This window comes from Juglans microcarpa x Juglans regia, chromosome 1D, assembly GCF_004785595.1.
Source record: "Juglans microcarpa x Juglans regia isolate MS1-56 chromosome 1D, Jm3101_v1.0, whole genome shotgun sequence".
NCBI lineage: Eukaryota > Viridiplantae > Streptophyta > Magnoliopsida > Fagales > Juglandaceae > Juglans > Juglans microcarpa x Juglans regia.
This window is the reverse complement of record NC_054594.1, coordinates 1,827,315-1,847,151: the sequence shown is the minus strand read 5'-3', so window position 1 is coordinate 1,847,151 and position 19,837 is coordinate 1,827,315. Positions and strand designations below refer to the sequence as shown.

At 35.0% G+C, this 19,837-nt stretch overlaps 2 protein-coding genes and 1 long non-coding RNA gene across 3 annotated transcripts; 2 read left to right on the top strand and 1 right to left on the bottom strand.

Moving 5' to 3' along the window:
• Positions 1–1,685: 1,685 nt before the first annotated feature.
• On the bottom strand, positions 1,686–9,701 carry LOC121249394 (zeaxanthin epoxidase, chloroplastic). The gene is made up of 16 exons (XM_041148106.1): positions 9,003–9,701; positions 7,414–7,576; positions 7,136–7,210; positions 6,678–6,778; positions 6,401–6,516; positions 5,432–5,643; positions 5,025–5,116; positions 4,507–4,621; positions 4,295–4,398; positions 3,829–3,874; positions 3,622–3,686; positions 3,427–3,513; positions 3,110–3,164; positions 2,915–3,003; positions 2,745–2,832; positions 1,686–2,020 (listed from the first exon to the last, which is right to left on the bottom strand). The coding sequence occupies exons 1-16, from the start codon at positions 9,503–9,505 to the stop codon at positions 1,949–1,951; spliced, it is 1,983 nt and encodes a 660-aa protein (XP_041004040.1). The 5' UTR covers positions 9,506–9,701; the 3' UTR covers positions 1,686–1,948.
• Positions 7,642–7,914, top strand: LOC121250013. The gene is made up of 2 exons (XR_005937684.1): positions 7,642–7,767; positions 7,804–7,914. It is a non-coding gene; the product is annotated as an uncharacterized LOC121250013 (long non-coding RNA).
• Positions 9,702–15,620: 5,919 nt separating the features above from the next.
• Positions 15,621–19,025, top strand: LOC121249626. The gene is made up of 5 exons (XM_041148352.1): positions 15,621–16,460; positions 17,134–17,488; positions 18,099–18,180; positions 18,359–18,606; positions 18,746–19,025. Exons 1-4 carry the CDS (start codon positions 15,899–15,901, stop codon positions 18,563–18,565), a joined length of 1,206 nt encoding a protein of 401 aa, XP_041004286.1. The 5' UTR covers positions 15,621–15,898; the 3' UTR covers positions 18,566–18,606; positions 18,746–19,025.
• The last annotated feature ends 812 nt before the right edge of the window (positions 19,026–19,837 follow it).

Sequence of the window (19,837 nt, the reverse complement as noted above, 5' to 3'; positions counted from 1 at the left end):
TTCATCTTTTATCTATAGAAAAATGAAAATGATCTGTATGGTATCAGAGTATACTTTTGAAAAAAAAAAATCAATTTCTCAGTCTATTTTTTTTAAAATAGATTGCATAGAACTTACATACTATAAGATTGTATATAGCATTATTCGAAAAAAACTTAGCGCAATCAACATTATCATCGATCATAGGTTAACATGCTCTGATACGATAAAAAAACACTCATTTCTCTTCATAAAAAATCTAATAGAAGGAGTAAAGTAATTTTTTATAAAATTTATTATGAGTTTATCCTTAAACCGTGGAAGACTTCTCAACAACAATCAACACCATCGGAGTGAATCCAACTATGATGAGAAAGTATTGATATTTTAATTTATTTATTTTCATAACTGTAATGAGTCTCGTCACAAGTTCATTGACAGACTGAACTTGCAACTTTTCTTTACATGATTCGAACTCAGGAAAGATCAGGACATATAAAATATATAGAATCACAGGTTGAGATTGAGAGAGGGGGCTGTAAAAGTAGTACAAAACATTGAGGTTTGTCTTGTGTGTGGGTTGGTGGGGGCGGGCAAGTTTGTGCTGATGAAAGGGTCGGTCGTTTCTGATTGAACTCAAGAAGTGTGAGAGGAGAGGGGACATATAAAATATATAGAATCACAGGCTGAGATTGAGAGAGGGGGCTGTAAAAGTAGTACAAAACATTGAGGTTTGTCTTTTGTGAGGGTTGGTGGGGGCGGGCAAGTTTGTGCTGATGAAAGGGTCGGTCGTTTCTGATTGAACTCAAGAAGTGTGAGAGGGGGGGGGGGGGGGGGGGGCGGAATGTCTGTGTCTGTCTAGAAAGTGCTGCTACTTTTGTCATGCAAATGGAGACACAAGGAGCTGGGTTTGCAAGTTAATGCATGAGAGATAACAAGTGGTGGGTGATTCAAAGGTTTTTGAGGACATTTCTAAGATGACTTTGGATTGAGACCACACACGTTGACATTAGGGGAGGAAGTGTCCTGGACTCTTCTGCCACTGTTTCTGCTACAGAAAACTCTGCTGATTGTTTTGAATTTGTACATTATTATAGGGGCTAGGTGTTGCAATATTGTCAATGGAGTCACGTGGTTTGGTTTGGTATTTAGTCTTTTTATCACATGGTGATCCGAAACAAACAATCATCCATGTTGGAAAAATAAGGGAAGGAAAAAAAGGGAAAGATATGTATTGTTTGCTCATAATCATGCGGTATTTACAACAATACGAAACTAGGTAGGCAAGAGAGTACATAAAATTGATATTACCCCATAAATGAGAATCTGTTGGGGCTTTTTCTCACCAAAACCAAACCAGCAAATGTTGTTAAATACTAATGATTACAGAAAGTTGAGACCCTTTAGTACTGAATTATGGCTAGAAGTTTCCCAGAAAAGGTGGGTTGGAATCGCCATTAGAGTTTTCCTTTGTTGGGTTCTTATTGTGATGCAACCTTAAATATCATACCTCGGTTAATTCTCTGCATTTTGTCGTTCATGACCACCTATTACACAATTTTATTACTGACCTTTTTTATTCTGAACAGCATTAAGCATAATACAAGTCTACTTTTTCTTTTTTTTTCTGTCTTCTTGAGGTCCATTGGGTCGGGAACAAAGCGAGTATTCCAGTCATATCTAACAAGTGAAGAAGTACAGAGATATAAAGAAGAAAAGAAAAGCATCTACAACACAATCACAATGTGTACAGGCAAGTAATATACGTGGTGGGGTCCCCCTAAATTATTGTCAAGCCTGTCAATTTCACAACAGTATATAACAGTGGGAACTTGCCCAGGATCCAAAGACAGTAATTCACGAGTAATGCTCTCTCCACTCTGCAAATGCAGCAGATTTACATCGCAGTGCCGCTCCCAATAAATGCTGTACAATTTCTGTATAAACTAAGAGAGGAACTTGAGACTTTTCATGCTGTCTGCAGAAGTCCACTCTCCGCAATCTTTGGAGAAGACCTCATTACCTTAACCCGAAATGCTGCCTGCATATTACTTGGCTGGTTAGACGATAACAATAACTCAAAAGCATATTATTGCCACTTTAAGAAAGCAAGAGCACATTTGAAATACAAACAACAGAATCATATGATAACAGAAGAGGGAAAAAAGCGCCTTAGACTAATTTTTTTCAAAGCTGGCTTATTAGCAGATAAACACCATGTAAAATCAATAACATTTTTTCCCGAGAAAAATAATGAGGGCAAATTAGAACCCACATTCTGCAGGGTCGAAGATCATACTTCTGATACAAAATTGAAACTGAAAGAAGATAAAAGGAGAAACAGTCACAAAGGCAAACTTGACATTTCATTTTGCAAGACCTACTTGTAATTTAACTCTACCCAGATATCTTGGACTGATATATACATGTTCATTTTGTGACTACATTAATATAAACCATAAGCGATAATATGCTATTACTGTGTAAACTTGCAACAATTGTTTCTACTTCTTCCTGTAAAATGGGTGGGCATGGCTTAAATCACTTTGGCTCAGAGAAAATGCATGAAAGTGGGTGGTAGAACTGCACAAAAAAAAAAAAAAAAAAAAAAAAAAAAAAAGAAGAAGAAGAGCATAGATTTCATATGGAACTTATTGGTTATGTAGTGCTCATGTCCAACATGCACCTCATCCAAATTCAACTGACATTATATTATATTCATTAAAACTCATGCAGCAAACTCCAATACAGTGATTATTTACCACCTTCTTATCCGAACCAAACTCGATGACATCCGATGGACGGAAACGGGTAGGAAAGTTTGGAGGGAGCCGATAGCGTCTCTCCTCATTACTACACATGTACAGAGAATAAAATTAGATATGTTGTATAAACTGATGACAAAACAAATTGTCCCCTGCTTTCCATTACTTACTCTGTGATCCAGGTACCATATTCACTTCTCAAGTCAGTCAAGAAGAAGGCACCATCCTTGTAGCTAACACGTGCATGCATTTCAGAAACCTGAAAGAAAATATTTGTTATTTAACCTGAACACAAAAAGAGGAGGAAGCAGGTTCTTTTCCAGCTAATAAAGTAAACCAGTGAAGTAGGCAACCGGCAATGTCACCTGTGGCAAAGGTACTGCTATTGATGTCCCTGGAAAGTCCTCATGTGCTACGCTCCTGCAACCAAAATAATACATAAGAACGCTTGACTTTTATGAGGAGAAAAGATTAGTATATCATGGGTGATAGAAGATAGAAGAGAATATAACAAAAAAAAGTTAGTGCACGGGGTAGGATTGTCTATAAATTATATGATTCATACTTAATTCAAGAACTGGAAAAGTAGCTCAACTGATGAGGACTTGTATTTGATACATCCGAAGACCAGGTTTTTATCATCAAATAAAAGATAAATAGGTTTCATCCAAAAGCTTCATACCCAATAATACAAGGCCTGTTCTCATCTCTGCTTAAACAAATAGGCTGTGAAGGGCCATTTTGATTTCCACATGGTAACAAAAACCACCTGCAAACAAAGATGATAAACATGAACCCCAATGATCAATGCATGTATGCATCAAGAAGAAGATATGTCAAGGAATGAAATTCATAAATACTAGGGTTTGGGACATACTCTCCATTAATGGCCCGCTCCAATGCCTCATCATCTGAAAACCATCTGCGTAACTGGTCATTTGCCTTAAAAAAAGATTAACCACATATCAGTATCCAGATGATGACAGAATCCATTACTTTTGATCACAAAATGGAATGGGATAGACTTATTTATGAAGTGACACAAAGTGACGAAGTACACAATACTGTTACTTAAGCAACATACTTTGTCTGAAAGTCTGCAACATGCTGGTCTTCCTTCAAGTTTTGAGCTGCAAATGAAAATATAGTTTGTCGAAAATGAGATGATACAGAGAACATTTCCATTGCAGCAACTCAAAGGTCGTTTTTATAAATCATGTTTCTTATTCTCCGGTTAAATTGAAATTTGAACTGTGGAAATTTGGAAATGCACCTTTTTTTTCAGTGCTTACGATGGTCAGTATTCCCTTATGCTTACCATCAGCATTGATTTCTAGCGTGCATATCATATATATGCATTGAGTATGGAAGTTTAAAAGTTGGAACGAGTGTGTATATAAGAAATTAATAATCCCCCGAAAAATTATTTTGTGACATCAAAAACTTAGGAAGAATCTGCATAAAACAATAGATTTAATATGTGGAATTACAATTTTTTTAAAACAAGGAAACAGCTTGAGCATAGTAGAAGACAGGGTTTTAGATCTTACCTGTTACCACCTAAGACCCAACTTAACATCAAGGGCATTGCCAAGTCAATAAAAAATCTCCCACCAACTCTCCCTGGATGTGGAATCCTAAACTTTGTCAAAAACTGCAAATAGGTTTGTAAGCATTGTGAATATCCACACAGCATACCAACTGCAACATCAAGCTCATTTTGGTTTTTGTTGTTAGTTGTGAGACTGAATAGAAAGCCTACCGATAATGGACCAAGTCCTACACCCAGATAAGCCTTGTAAGTTGTAGCCATCAATGCAGCCATTCTCGCCATTCCATGAATAATGGCGACTCGTAGTCTCCTAGATTCCTCATATCTAGGGGACCCAAAAAAGGGCGGTGTGACATAAAAAAGAGTACATCATTCGATTTAAATGTTATCTAAGAAACTATATGCCAGCCAAAATTTAAACAACAAATATTAAGATCAATAAATTTTTTTCCTGTGAATAATTCTGATATGATGGGCGTTTTATTAAGTCAACTCAACTCGCCTTAACTAAACAAAAACACAACAGTGTGATTTCAAGCGTTTTGCGGTTTATCCCAAATGGGTAGCACAGTAGCCAAGAACAACGACTTCATGAAGATAAGATCACTAGTTAGACTCCTATCCTCACCCTTTACATTCATCCACTTAAAAAATTGGGTTCCACCTATACCTGTTTTAGAGTTTCATCATTCACTTTTGAAAATTTTGCTAGGAAAATGGCATACTACCTCTTTAGAGAAGAAACAATATCAATTGGAGTTCCTTGTTCAATGCTTTGTCTCCATGCTTTATCAAGTTCCAATGCGAGTTGATAACTATCCTGTCATAATGACATAAATGGTTTAAACAAATCTTATCTCACCCTTCATATGGATTCGCATAAAAGAGGCCCCATGTCCATTTGAGGAACTAATAAAAGCTTAATGATATTGTTTATTTAAATATTCTACAATTAAGAAAATAAGAAAAATTTAGAAAATGAAAAAGAGGAAGGACAAGAAGAAAATGCTTATTATCTCACATGATATAGGCAATACAAAGCTCCAGCTGATGAATTGTGATATAACTCTAACCCAGGAAAATCATTAACCGAAATGGGATCAAAATGTACCAAATCAAAGATAGCAAGGAATACCTCAATGGCCATGCATCCCCCTTGACCCAAATTTGGCTGCATAGCATGTACAGAATCCCCAAGCAAGGTCACACGACCCTTTCCCCAAGTTAAAATTGGTGTGCGATCATATATGTCACGTCGAAGAATTGCATCTTCATCTGTGGCAAGTATCAGATCTATCACATTATCACACCAGCCCCCAAATATTTCAAGCAATCTTTCCTTTTTACCTGCACGTTGTACAACACTAAGAATTAGCAAGTAAAACAAAGTTTTCTGTACCCTTTGTTCCTCCCCTTTTCCGGCAAATGATCAGTAATAATCCCTCCATTTCAATAAATATGAAAGTTCACAAATGAGACCAGGGAGACTAGGTTCGATATTGAATAATGCAGGATCAAGTTTAAGCATAATACCGGAAGCTAAATGAACAAATGCTTATATTTTTGGTAGACAGACCAAAAAAGAAAACCTCTTATTTATTATGAGACACGGAGACTTAAATTGCATAATTCCAGCCTATTTATTCCCCCACTAAGGTTGGTCACTGGTTATAGCAGAATTTTCTTGATAAGACCTATTTTCAGGGATGATTCTGCATTATCATTTCTTGAGCTTCAATGCACCTCATACCTATATGGGTCACGCTATTATAAATGATACTAAACTAACACGTACCTTAAAGCATTACTAAGTACAATTGAATAATTAACACGGAAGGACAAGGAAGATTGGGGGGATCCTCCACCAACCACATTGATGATATGACAAGGAAACTAACTAGACAAACACTTGGTAATTTATTACTAATTTATATATTTACTGCAAACACATTCATTTGTGGGTATTCTCTTTTTGGTGTGATTACAAAAAAGTCAGTTCATTTATATGCATGAAAATTCCCTGTTCACAACCACACAGATTGCTATACTTTCACTTCTATTTCCTGATTAGTCTGAAGAGCTCAAGTATCTAAAGAATATATACCACAAGGGCCATCAACACCACCAGGTGACTCCTTGTAAAATCCATACCACTGCATCTTTCCTGCACCCACATCTGAAGAAACAAAGTATTGTTTGTGTCCCAGAAATACTCGGTACCTTCAGAGGAGAAGGATAACTATAAGCCTCTATGCATGATACAAATTTATAAAAAAATTACGACGAAAAATGGTCTTAATGCATGTTTTAATCATTAAAAGGTATAACTAAATGAACTAGTATAGAGAGCAAACATGTAATTCAAATAAAATGAAACATACCCAACGGATTCAATGTCAGCAGGCACAAAATCTGCAATACCAGTATAACAAGTGTAGCCTGAGTAAATCGCTTCCGTGGATCCAAATAAGTTCTTTCTCACCTATTGAAAAGAAAAATGTTATCTACAATGTTGACCATCAGACTTCCAACCAGTGGTGCAAATAACGTGTCCCAATGATTGAAGTAGAAATTAACCTTTAAAGGAGCTGGTAGTGACACCAGAAATCACCGGAAAAAGTTCATGGGCTAGGTGATTGTGACCAATTGGTAACTGAGCTTTTACAATAAGATATCTTGCCATACATCTTGACAGATATCATGATCTCTTTGAAAATAATATACTTCCTTTTATATTACTATATATAAAAAGGACTATATTTAAAGGAAGAGAGAGTGCATTATACTAAACAATGCCTAATAAATGAAGAAGCTTTACATACAGGGTGCAGAATGCTACCTTCGACCATATACCATCAGCTCCAACCAGAAGATCACCTTCATGACACTGTCCATTCTCAAGAACTACAGTGACCTAAACTTGGGATTCAGAGCGAGAAAACAATAAAATGTCAACATCTAAGATATGGAAGAAACAGTAGTATGTAGGCATCTATTGATCATATGCATATCCCATAAATAAAGGAACTAAAAACTGGAAAATAACTTCCTATTTAACACATTTCTTGATAAGATTACAAGCGAAGCACAATCTCCAGCCAGTTAACAGCTAATTACCTTATCTCCATTATCCTCAAATTTGACAACATTGCTGTCATTTATAATGACATCTTCCCCAACCGCACGAGCAAGAATTTGTTGCAAGGTCATTCGGCTTATAACTCTCGTGACAGGAAGCCCCCGTTCTGCTGCAGGAGTGAATGTGTCAAACTTGATGTACCTGATACCCAACTTCATATTAGTTAATGCAAGAAAATTTGGAAGTTTCTCACAATAGTAATCTCGAAAACTACAATTATCCTACATATACAACAAATTAAGTTAAATTGAAAACTCATACTTCAGGATTATATTGGAACCAATCACTAATCTGACTGAGCATTAGAGCATTCAAGTATGTCTCTGTGCAAGGTATGCTTTCAACTAACTTATCAAAAAAAAAAAAAGGTATGCTTTCAACTACTTTATTTCACCAATGTTGGATTGGTCCAATGTAAATATCATTTTCTGCCCAGGTGTTTTTTTCTTCTCCTAAATGCGGTTCAACCATATCATGAGTGCTACTCCTTTCAGGTACAACGTATGCTTCCTTTTTCCTCTCTTGGGTACAGGTCATGGAATATCAAACTGTTTGAGAGGAGAACTCTAAATTTAGTTCTCCTAGAACACATAACATTTGATATTGTCAAGAGAATTTACATGTTTTTATTTATATATTTTTTTTACAATAACTACGATGGGCAACAAATACATCGTACTGCTTGCTGGCTGTTAAATAATCATCAGGACTCACCCCAACTAGTTTGCTGCATTATATTCGCATGGATTAAATTATCCATGAAACGCCTTTCCATACAAACGGGTACAGTTGCAGGTAACTGATCTGAGGCATGAACTTCAGTTCCATAGCTTCATTAATTAAATTTGAGAGAATGCCTATGTTAACAGATTACGATGATCCAACAAGCTACACAATGAACTATCTGAAAAATACTCGTGAAAAAGGTTTTAAAAGTACAGCATATATACTTGGTTTACGATCACTTCAAACCAGAAGTGCAGCCTGCAAAATCACTATCTACTGCATCAATTACGTCACCCATTTAATCTAACCCAACCCTTTGAACTGCCTGTACATCACAAAATTACAAGAAACTTAAGCACTTCCATGTAGATTGTAGCTTGAATAGAGAAATAAATATGCTATAATAACTCTGGTTCTCAGAAGCAATATAGCACCCGCGAGCCTTTAGGGCTCATGGAACCTAAACTCCCGAGGAGACTAGCATAGCAACCTACCGCCAGAGTCTCCCACTTAAATTGCAGTTTGATCCAAGGGAGAATCCAACCTGTGACATGGGTTCATGCAAAGTAACTTGGAACGCTAAGGGTCCAAGTCTACATCTTATGCAAAGCCACATCAGTGGACCCCCAGTTTTGTAAGTTTCTGAAACCAAACAGTCACCGAAAATAGCTAAGAAGTTAAAAGAAATGAATTTTTTTCTGAGAGTCCAATACTTCTTGAACATGCAATAACTTCTCAAATTCTTTTGATAGACATAAAAACTATTCACTACACAAACTTTAAGAATCGAACATATAACACTAGAAAACTACATTCAAACCCATAGTTTTAAACAGCTTACCAATTGCCAGAAATCCCATCAACCAGTCCATTAATTCTATCCCCAGTGATGCATCCAACCTTCATAACCTCGTCAGCAACCTCCAAATCAATAGCTTCCAAAGCAGCCAATGCATTACTCTGTACCTGAATTGGACCTCTGTACTGTCCCTCTCCTCTAATAGCACTCAAATCCTTCTCAAACACCACCACCTCAAACCCCTTCCTCTTCGCCGCCAACGCAAAAACTAGGCCACCGATCCCACCTCCAGCCACAAGTATCCGAAGCTTCTTTCGTGGCTTGCCATCTCTTTGTATTGGAGGTGACACAGTGGGGGCCTCTGCCACTTTGGCTTTCACCAGATCCAGCTTCTGCTTGCGCTTTCTGGTATTGAAGTAATAGTTACTGTGCGTATCAGGCGGGAATTCTACTGGAAAGTCCTTGGAAACCAGAACTGGGAAGTGGGTTCTTGAGAAAACTGTGGTGGAGGGGTTGACGGAGTTATAAAGCAAAGTGGAAGCCATTGTTTCTTGGGAAAGAAAGACTTGAGGTCTGTGTCTGTGTTTGAGAACAGAGAAACAAACGGTGGAATGAGGACCGAAGAGAAGGGGAGAGTCGACTTGAGAGAGAATGTGAGCGGGCGCGCGTGTGGGGTAGCAAAGATTAGGAGCCAATCCCAGAATTTAACGCTAAGAATCATGGCGTGCCAATAGTGGAGGATTCAAAAGCCAGGTGGCTGTTCTTGGTCCCCTTGTCCCCGCTGTATAAATCTGCTGTGGAGGAAAAATCTTGCCAGATTTCTGTGGTGGAGTGCGGCTTTTTTTTTTTATTTTTTGGCAACCTTTCATATGTTAAGGAAAGATTCTCCAATAACATATTTAGAGTGAGCGTGGATGTTGAAGTGAGTTGAGTTGAGTTGAGTTGTGATGATAAAATATTGTTAGAATATTATTTTTTAATATTATTATTATTTTGAAATTTGAAAAAGTTGAATTGTTTATTATATTTTGTATTGGAATTTGAAAAAATTATAATGATGAGTTGAGATGAGTTGAGGTGAATTTGGTAACCAAACTCACCTTAACTGTTACTTTCGTTAGATGGGAAATGTTCTTCTTTCATTTATCGTAATTTATTATCCAATTCATCCGATAAATATTTTAGTTATAAAAATAATTTATGTGACTTAATGTGGTATATTAAATTATAAAATTATTTTTATTATAAAATAGATATAACATATCATATATAGTCATGTCAATTTGTAAATTTATTAATAGAACCAACATTTTTACAAAAATCTTACACGAAATTTATCTATTTAGAATTTGTAACTAACATTACTTATTATTTAAATACCTAATCATATTTACAAAATGTGTCACATTCATTGTATAATTAAACAAATAGAATACAAAATAAAAAGTAGCGTTGTTGTTATTACTTGGGTTTTTTTAAAAATAAAATGTGGCTCATGGGTTTTGTTTTGGTTTTTGCATTAAAAAGAAAGGCAACAATAAGTTCGTATCCTATTTAGAGGTGATCATAATAATATCTTATATTTGACCACAACAATTCACATACACGGATTTGAGCCATACCCTATTCTTATCCTCACTAAAATATAATTGACCTAGTGGTATTAAGTGATAGATAAGGATAGCATAAATACGTCAGTTTGTAAATTTATTTTTATGATATTTCTTTATAAACAAAGTATTTCTCTAATAAACAAAATCAATCATCTTGTAAAAAAATTCGAGACGGTTGTCATATTTTAAGTTAATTTGGATCTCTAAAAGTTACGTATAAATAGTTGAAAGGGCTGAGTGATATCACTTTAAAGAGTGGACATTGACTAGATAAAGCACAAGTTCATGATCAATACATTTTACAAATAAAATTGTTAGAGATACAAAAAGATTATATGAAAGTAAACCTATAAATTGACGTGGTTTCACGTGATGCGTTAGATCTATTTTATATTGAAAGTAACTTTACAATCTAACGTACTATATCAAGTCGCATCAGTTTGTGAATTTAATTTTATGTAATCCCTTTATGACTAAGGTTTATCTCTTTTACAAAACATCGCATCCAAAGAAAACTTCATATGTCAGTGTCAATCGTGAATAACTAAAATTCTATATAGAAAATGATTTATATACAATATTTTTTACAATATTTTATAAAATTATGTTTTAAATGAAAATTATTTTTGTAAAACATATTATAATAATGTAGTCAATAATTTAAGGAACATATAACATGTCTTGCTTTTTAGCAATTTGGTATTCATTTCATAATTCATCACAAAACAGTGAACCAAGTATGTTGCTTTTAAAATTTAAAGGGCGGTGGTGGTGGAAATGTTATCAGCCTGTGATGGTGTTTGACGCAAAAAAGGACAATTTGATTGGTTACAGTGGGACCCAGTTAGGTCAGAGTGTTAGAATTTTCCTAATACGTGGCATGTGCTGGGGGTTTAACAGCCTTGCCCGCCTTATCCATATTCAGGTGCCCTTGTGGCCAATAAAATAAAATAAAATAAATAGTGGGCTTTGTTGCTATTGACGTGTTGAACATCTGAGTCTGAACTCCACTAATTCTGATTGTTGTATACGTGTCCAGTCCAGCACTTTTAATTTCCAAGGTGATGAGTGCCATACACACTAACGTTGGAGGAAGGGCTGAAGAATCAAAACCTATACTCGTCACAAAATATTATTATTATTATTATTATTATTATTCACCAGAACAAGAAAATATCAAGATCACTATCAAATATCGAGAGATTATTCTCTGGTTACAGTGAATTACTTTTTCAGATGGATGATTGGAATATATGATCATTTAAAGACAAATAAATTGACTATGACCCGTTTAGTTATTGAAATGAGTTAAATTTTTTATAAATAATAGTGAATTAAGATAGTAACGTGAATTTTGTAGAGTTTATTTAAGATGAGTTTATATGTGTTTAGATATTAAAATGATTTTAGATGTATTTATGAGAATTTGAAAAAATTTATAAATCTCACATGTAAAGAGGTTTTGAGTTAAGATGTGTTTAGTGATTTGAGAGTTGAATATTTAGATGTTCGATTCAGTTTAAAATTAGACTGAATTCAAACGGGCCTAAGTAAATTCCATGAAAATAAGAAAGAGTAATACTAGATACAAGCCTCAAATAGATAAGTCTCATACAAGCATTTTATAAAACAATGGATCCCACTAATAAATAATAATTTTTTTTATATTTTTTTAAAGTAGGGTCTACTTTTTTATAAAGATTTGTATGAGACTTGTCTATTTAGAGTTTGTACAAATTATTTCTCAATAAGAAAAGTAAATTGAGGAAGTTTTAAATAGAACGAAGCCAATTATACCCTTTTTTTTTAGAAGAAAATTAAGTTATTATTAATTACAAAAACAATTTAGGGAGAAAGCCTCCGTAGATTAAGATAAGAAACAAAATAAGAATAAATAGGTTGGGCATAAAGCCTAAAAGTAATGGAAGTGCTGTATCAAAGCTGGGCTAAAAGGCCTGAAGGGAAGATATTGCATGAGAGAATTGGCTAAAGGCCTATTGGAAGAGGGTTGCCAACAAAGGTACAAACTACAAAGTGTGGGCAGTTCAACTTCATTCTATTCGAGGTCCTGATTGTTGTGGCCAATCTTCCAAAATATGGCTGGCAAGGGTGATGACGATCGATACTAAAGTAATTAAGTTTAGTATAGAATGATTTGTAGATTATGTCTAGTATTACGCAATTAACGAAAAATATATAGGCAGTCAACATTGAATTATCCTCAGGTCTCATTTGCTTACACAGATCAGATGAGATGAGAAATCTATAACTAATAGTAAGATAATTTATGAATATTGAAATTATTTGAATTAAGATTTTTATGAAATTTTTAGAAAAGAGAAAGAAAAAAATTGAATAAAAAAATTATAAAATTAAAAGAATATTAGAATATAATTTTTGTTTTAAGATTTGAAAAAATTGAATTATTTTTAATATTTTCTTATAAATTAAAAAAAATTATAATAATTAAATTAAAAAATTAAAAAATTAAAATTTTAAAATTGAGAAATATTTATATTTAAATAGTATTTAAGTATTGAGATAATATTTTAAAGACGTGCGAAACCAAAGCAGAGCTTATTTTAACTTGAAGTGCTCCTTTTATTTTGATTTGAACGGCCGGGTCTTCCAAGTACATATGGCCGGTGCATGGGACTTCACACCAATGAGGGATGAATCGATCAGGATAGTTGCAGAATCGAGAATATCTTTCAATTTTTAGAGGAGTCGGCTGATCCATATTATAATAATAGCGGTCCGGTCCTACTCGGTCGCTTAGATTAAAAATATTTTTTTCTTGATAAAAAAAAAAAAAAAAGTTAAAAGGTTCAATTTGTATTTATAAGTCATCTCAATTTATTTTAACTCATCTCAACTTATCTCACTACTATTTATTATTATTCATCAATTTTAACTCACAAATCTTACTACTATTCACAACTCATCCCACTACTATTCACAATCCATCTCAATTCATCTTCGAATCCAAACGATAAAAATTATTTTTTTATTTTTCTTTAATTTTTTTATTAATTTTTTTAATAAATTAATGGTGGTAATATTATAAATAGATTTTCGTATAAATTCTATTACCCAATATATTTATCAATTTAATGATCATATGATGCGTGCATTTATACAGTGAAATGTCATAAATTTCAAATAATATTTTTTTTCATCTTCAAATAAGAAATCTGCCATTCACTTTCAAAGTTGTGAACAGTGATTGTGAAAAGAGAGAGCAAAAATGAGTAAACGAAAGATTGAAGAAATTCAAACGTAATGGGTTAATATTTTGTGTGTGTGGACTTTCAAAAAAAGATTTTGACAAAAGTCTTGAACTCTTAAATTTTGAAAGGGTGTAAATGATTTTTAAATGATTTTTTAAATAAGAGAGAATACGAGAAAGAAGATGATGGCGACGGACCTTGGGGGAGGAATGTCCCATAAGGGAGGAAAGAGAGGTTTTTCAAGGGAAGGGGGGGGACCAGACTTGGGAGGCGGAGAAGCTCATGGCAATCACATGATGATCATTAGGCATGGGGGAAGTCCATAACCAAATGCCGCTCTCTGCATGATAATGAATTCCATGTGACTCTTTTTTTTTTTTTGTAGTTTTCCTTGTATCACAAGAAACATTGCATGTTATTTGTTCAGATAATTATGGTTGACTGGTTGGACGCTCTGCTACTGGAATTTATTCATCACAGGTGCTTGAACCTTGAACATGAGCCTGTCCGACGTGCTTTGGATATATGTTAAGTTGAATTGTGATGAATTGAATTCTTTATGAATAATATTAAGTTGAGATAGTTGAGTGAATTTTGTAGGGTCTATTTAAGATGAGTTTAGATGTCAAGATGAGTTTATATGTATTTATGAAAAGTTGAAAAATATTTTGGATCCCGCGAGTAAAAAGATGTTGAGTTGAAAAAATTTATGAATCCCACGTGTAAAGAAGTTTTAAATTTAGATGAGTTTAGTGATTTAAAAATTAGATATTTGAACATTAAATTCAGTTTAAAATTTGATTGAACCGAATTAATTCTCAATTCAATTCAAGTTACAAATGGGCTTATACTCGTGCTGCACTAGATGCAAATACCTCTCGAGTAATTCTATATATAGTTGTAAAGTGTATAAATATCACGTAATTATTTTAAAAAATTTAAAATAATAAAATTTATTATTAAAAAATTAATATTTTTTTATGTCAGTCAAATAAGAGAGAAAAGAAAAGAAAAGGAAGAAGACAAAAAGAGGTGATCAGAAAATGTAATCAGATTATACTCATGGTCAAACTCATGGTCATTGGTACTGATGAGTAAAAGACCAACTGCTTTACTGAAATTGACTAAACAGAGACCAGCATCCAAAGCCTTCAGTCCCTATCACATTACCTCATGGCTTGTACACTACTACACTTCTTTCTTTCCCCACCTCATAAATATTTTTTATTTACCCCCAACTGATCCCAACTGTTTTCATATCTCACTAACTGTACATTCACATTCATCTCTTTAACTGCTGGGCCATCCATGTACTATATAAAAATCCTTCTTTCCCCTCCCTAAAAGTAAATGATAGCATTATCTTTACACAAGAATTACACAGATGGTGGAATTCATATTCATCATATAGAGCCATAGAGGCAATTATGTTGCGGCAGAAAGCAAGAATATTTATGTTTTCGAGAAATTTTAATTATTTTGGTGTGGAAGATTGGCAAAGAATGTGACGATTTATATCACAAACCATCTGTAAAATTCAAATATTCTCCAACACATCTCGCAGTCGCCGTATCCTTCCCTGAGTTTTTGTTCATAAATTAGCCATGCATGGAAATCCTTGAAAATATGTACCACTTTGTATTCGTGTTCTTTTGTTTGTGATATACAGGACATATGCGTGATATTGTTGGAATTCTGTATCTTCAGAAAACGATAAAATTGTCCGTCTGTAGACGGACAGAGATTGAAAACAGAACATGTAACTACAAAAGCTTATGACTATGCCTTCGAGCCACGTTCGGTGTGTTTTATGTGAAGTTCGTCGACTTCGTAGCTTCTGATACTTCGATTTGATCCGAAATATGGCAGTATGCGACTGAGGGACCTTCAAGAGTGTTGCAGTGGTCCAAATTCAATCAAAACTATGGCAAAAAATGTCATAAGCTACAGCTGTATTAGATACGAGTGCGTATAAGATTTGTTCCCAAGTTAAAGGCTTTCTTCTTGTTCAATGATTTTCAATGTGAGTTGAGCTTATAGGAAGAGACCTGCTTCACTATTAGGCATAGACAACCAGAGCTGAAATCAGAAAACCATGAAGAAAGCTTCTATTTCTCCCCACAATCTGGGTGTATTGCAAAGCCCGGGGGCTCCTAGTTACCGTGACAAAAATGCCGGGAGCCAAAGGGGTTGGAGCTCTGAACGAGTGCCATTGACAGGTAAAAGCAGCCGGAGGCATTTAAGTGCTGCTTCTTTGATGCCATTCAATAGTGGACGGGCGTTGCCTTCAAAGTGGGACGATGCTGAGAGGTGGATTTGCAGCCCAATTTCAGGTCAGAGTAATGGTCAAGTTACATATTCCCAGCCTCATAAGCGGCCAAAGTCCAAGAGTGGTCCGATTGTGCCTCCAGGGGTTGGGTGTTCTTCCAATTATTCGCCTGCAATGCAGGGACTTGACGGCAGCAGCCTGAGGAGTTTCCTTGTGGGTTCTCCTTTATCAGCAGGAATATTGGCTGCTGATGGTCTCTTTGTTCAATATGGTAATGTTGGTGTAGGACAGTCTTTTGTAGTGGATGTTGAGAACAGTGTCGCACATTCGGGTTGTTTGCCTGGATGGTCGGAGCTGTTGAGTGAGCCTTCATCTCCCAGCTCTCAAGGTATGATTTTCTTTGCTTTTTTATTTTTATTGTATGTTTTGTTTTAAAACAAGAACATTGTTGAGAATGAATTCAACCTGATGATCTTAGGCTAGAACGTTAAATTCATTCAACAGGGTTGAAAGCCTTTGTGGATGGGTTATCAGTCAGTCGGTCAGATATCTATTAACTAGTGGTAGCCTAACCACAAGACGAGGGGTTTTCGTTCCAAGTTTTACCTTAGCCATCCAATTCAGCTTGCGAGGATCACCTCTCAGACAAATTCACAGATTTAGGCAGTAATTAGAGTTAAGGGATTTATTATTAAGGGCCTTCCACCTGCTATAGGTAATTGGGATAAAATCGATCTGTTTCTGAATATTCTGTGGAGGAGATCATCAGGGAAGTATAGTTAGACATAACTGTGGAACCTGCCCGAAGAAACCAGAGAACTTGCCTGTAACCGAGTTCCAAGCTTCTGTCATAATTTTTGTCATATGAGGTCGAGAGAGTGACATCCTACAAAGCTTGAACAAAGAAAAAAGTTAAATAAACTCATTTAAATACTATCTCAAACACAATGGAGAATGAGTAATTTCGTTTCCACATTTATCTAAATGCCTTATTACAGTTCACTGCAGAATAATGCATTTTTAATCTACTTAGAAGTCTTTATATATGTAATTATGTACAGATGAGAAGCTGGATGGAACTGAGGAAACCATGGACTCTCGTGCTGTTTCGCGAAGAGATATGGCCACACAAATGAGCCCTGAGGGCGGCATCAACTCATCTCCTAGAGCGAATTCTTCATTTTCTTCAACTCCTCCATCTTTCACATCTATTGTAGAAACACAAGCTGGAAGTTCTACTAAAGTAGAAGTTAAGGATGTGCAGGTTGACAAACGAGCCACTGTTATTAATTGGTCTAAAAAACATATAGCCAATATGACTAAGAAGAGGTCGCCCCATGTTGAAGACTTCAATAATGATAAGGAAACACGAGCTGCATCTTGGGATATTGCAGAGGCAGAAATGAACATTTCAAAGTATGTTTTTCTCTATATTATTTCTTGAAACTCTCCTGCATCGTCCATTAGAAATACTATTTCCCAACAACTTGAACTTATATTTTATGTTTTTAGGTAATTTGTGGAGAACCACAAATCTTTAAACCTGCTTTCTCCCTTCATTGCATTGGTTAGTACATATAACGAGTACAATTGAATTTGTCCATAAAACTGAGCAATCAATGATTTGCCTTTCTTTTTTTCGCTGAATCAATGCGTTTCACTCCATGAATGAGGGAACCAACTTATTCCTTATAAAAAAAAAACTTCTTTCTGAGCTATTGCTCTCGAAAGTTTGGACCAGAAACAACTGATTTTCTTAGTAGACTAGAGAAAACCTTTTCTGTTTGGTAACAAATGGAGAAATATGAATACAGAGTGTTAAGGAATAATCCCACGTTACTTGTGGACAATGTCTTAGACATGTTTATAAGGAATAAGTAATCATCTCTTATAGAACCGGTTTTATGAGATGAATTAGGCCTATGAATTTCTTTACCGAGAAACTTCTAGTGAAGCATTCAGTTGGTGGCAGATATATAGTCCTGTGTAAAAGGATTTGCCGAAATAATTCTACGGTCTCGTGCAGGTTGCAAAGAGAGGAAGCCAAAATCGCCGCGTGGGAAAGCTTGCAGAAGGCAAAAGCCGAAGCAGAAATAAGGAAACTTGAGGTTAATTCACTTCTAGCATTACAACTTATATACCATCCCAGCTACATTTTGACATTTTGTTCTTGCAACACTGACAAAAATGCTGAGATGCCTTGAAGGATCCTTTTCTATCTTCTTATTTGAAAAATCTTTTATTCTTTTTAATCCTGTTTTACTGACTACAAAGCTCTTGGCTCAGATGAAATTAGAGAAGAAGAGGTCATCATCAATGGATAAGATCTTAAGCAAGCTGAGCATGGCACAGATGAAAGCACAAAAAATGAGAAGCGCAGTGTCAGTCCAAGAAGGCGATCAGGACCCCAAGACTTTCTACAAGGTTGTTTCTTTCAGAAAGTTTATGCGAATGGGTTCTTTCCGCAGTTGCTTTACCTCCCATGACTTCTAAATCCACATTCAGCGCTCTCCTCTAATTTACCCTCACACCAGGTAATGCATGCACGGAATTTCTGTCTTCAAAGCAAAGTTATTCAATTTCTATAAAGTTGGTTTTCAGCACGACATTTTAAAATCAAACATCAGAGATTGTACATGACTGCTTCTACATTGGATTCTCCATTGCCTTCAGGTAAGAGGACAGCGTAGACCAGCCAGTATGCGGATTTGCGTAGTACTGCAGTAATTTTGCGGCGTTTTTGTCATTCTTCTGAACAATAGAAGCTCTTCAATCTTCATATGATCATCGTGCCTTTCGATATGTTTCTGGAGTCCCTTTTGTGGCATTGTACAGGGATACATCATGTGTTCAAGGACTAAGAATTTGGATCACTACATAGTACAAACTCTTCAGTTCTTGTATTTATACTTACTGATTGTGGATAAAAACCTTCTTTTGCATGCTTTGCTAATCATGCTTTCTGTAAATCTTTGGTCAAATACATCTTGTGGCAACAGGAAAGCTCCTTGTTGTTGCAGCATCAATCAATCAGCCTCATGCAGTTTCAAAATGCAGGGGTGCAACCTTCAAGAACAAAGGGACAGTTCCATTTCTCTCGGGCTTTTAACATTAGAATAAAAAAGACATCCAACACTAACGTTTTTTTTTTTTTTCTCTCTAAACACGAGAACTATATTGTATAAACATTCCAATGTACAAAAACTAAAAGCTCAGATCCTACAATCGCCTTATTTTTATTCATTTCAATGAATATAATTGAATTGGGTGCAAGGTCTAGTTTTTTGTAATTTGAGGGTATAGCGTGTAAGTCTTAATAGAGAGTGCAATGTGTCAATTTGTAATGCAGTGTGCAAAACAAATCAAAGTCCATTTATCCCTAGAAAAAAATACTTCAGGAGGGAAATTTTGGCAATGAAATGATCCACGTCACCTTTTTTTTTTTTTTTTTTTTTTTTTTTTTTTTTTTTATATATAGCTAATAGACTATAATATGGGCCAATAAAATGGCCAGCTCAAGGGTTGTTTGAATGCACTGTCCATTGTAAGCACTGCCATGAATGGCAAAATTACTAAGCAAAAAAGAAAAAAATAAAGAGATTAAAGGGTTGGTAAAAGAATTTAATCAAATGTGGAGAAAAGAAATCCGAATCGGGTTTTAATAATAATATTTACACAACATATTTTACAATATATTTCATGACACATTGTAAAATAAAGATATTTTTTGTAAAATGACATTAATTTTATAAGATATTTTATAAA

What these genes read in the sequence shown, in the direction of transcription:
- LOC121249394 (XM_041148106.1), bottom strand. Translation starts at nt 9,505, where the DNA reads ATGGCTTCCACTTTGCTTTATAACTCCGTCAACCCCTCCACCACAGTT. An exon ending in GATGGGATTTCTGGCAATTG is followed by an intron (nt 7,577 to 9,002) that starts GTAAGCTGTTTA and finishes GTTGGGTATCAG; the next exon opens with GTACATCAAGTTTGACACAT. An exon ending in TATGGTACCTGGATCACAGA is followed by an intron (nt 2,833 to 2,914) that starts GTAAGTAATGGA and finishes GTACATGTGTAG; the next exon opens with TAATGAGGAGAGACGCTATC.
- LOC121249626 (XM_041148352.1), top strand. Translation starts at nt 15,899, where the DNA reads ATGAAGAAAGCTTCTATTTCTCCCCACAATCTGGGTGTATTGCAAAGC. An exon ending in GCAGAAATGAACATTTCAAA is followed by an intron (nt 17,489 to 18,098) that starts GTATGTTTTTCT and finishes GGTCTCGTGCAG; the next exon opens with GTTGCAAAGAGAGGAAGCCA. An exon ending in CAGAAATAAGGAAACTTGAG is followed by an intron (nt 18,181 to 18,358) that starts GTTAATTCACTT and finishes CTCTTGGCTCAG; the next exon opens with ATGAAATTAGAGAAGAAGAG.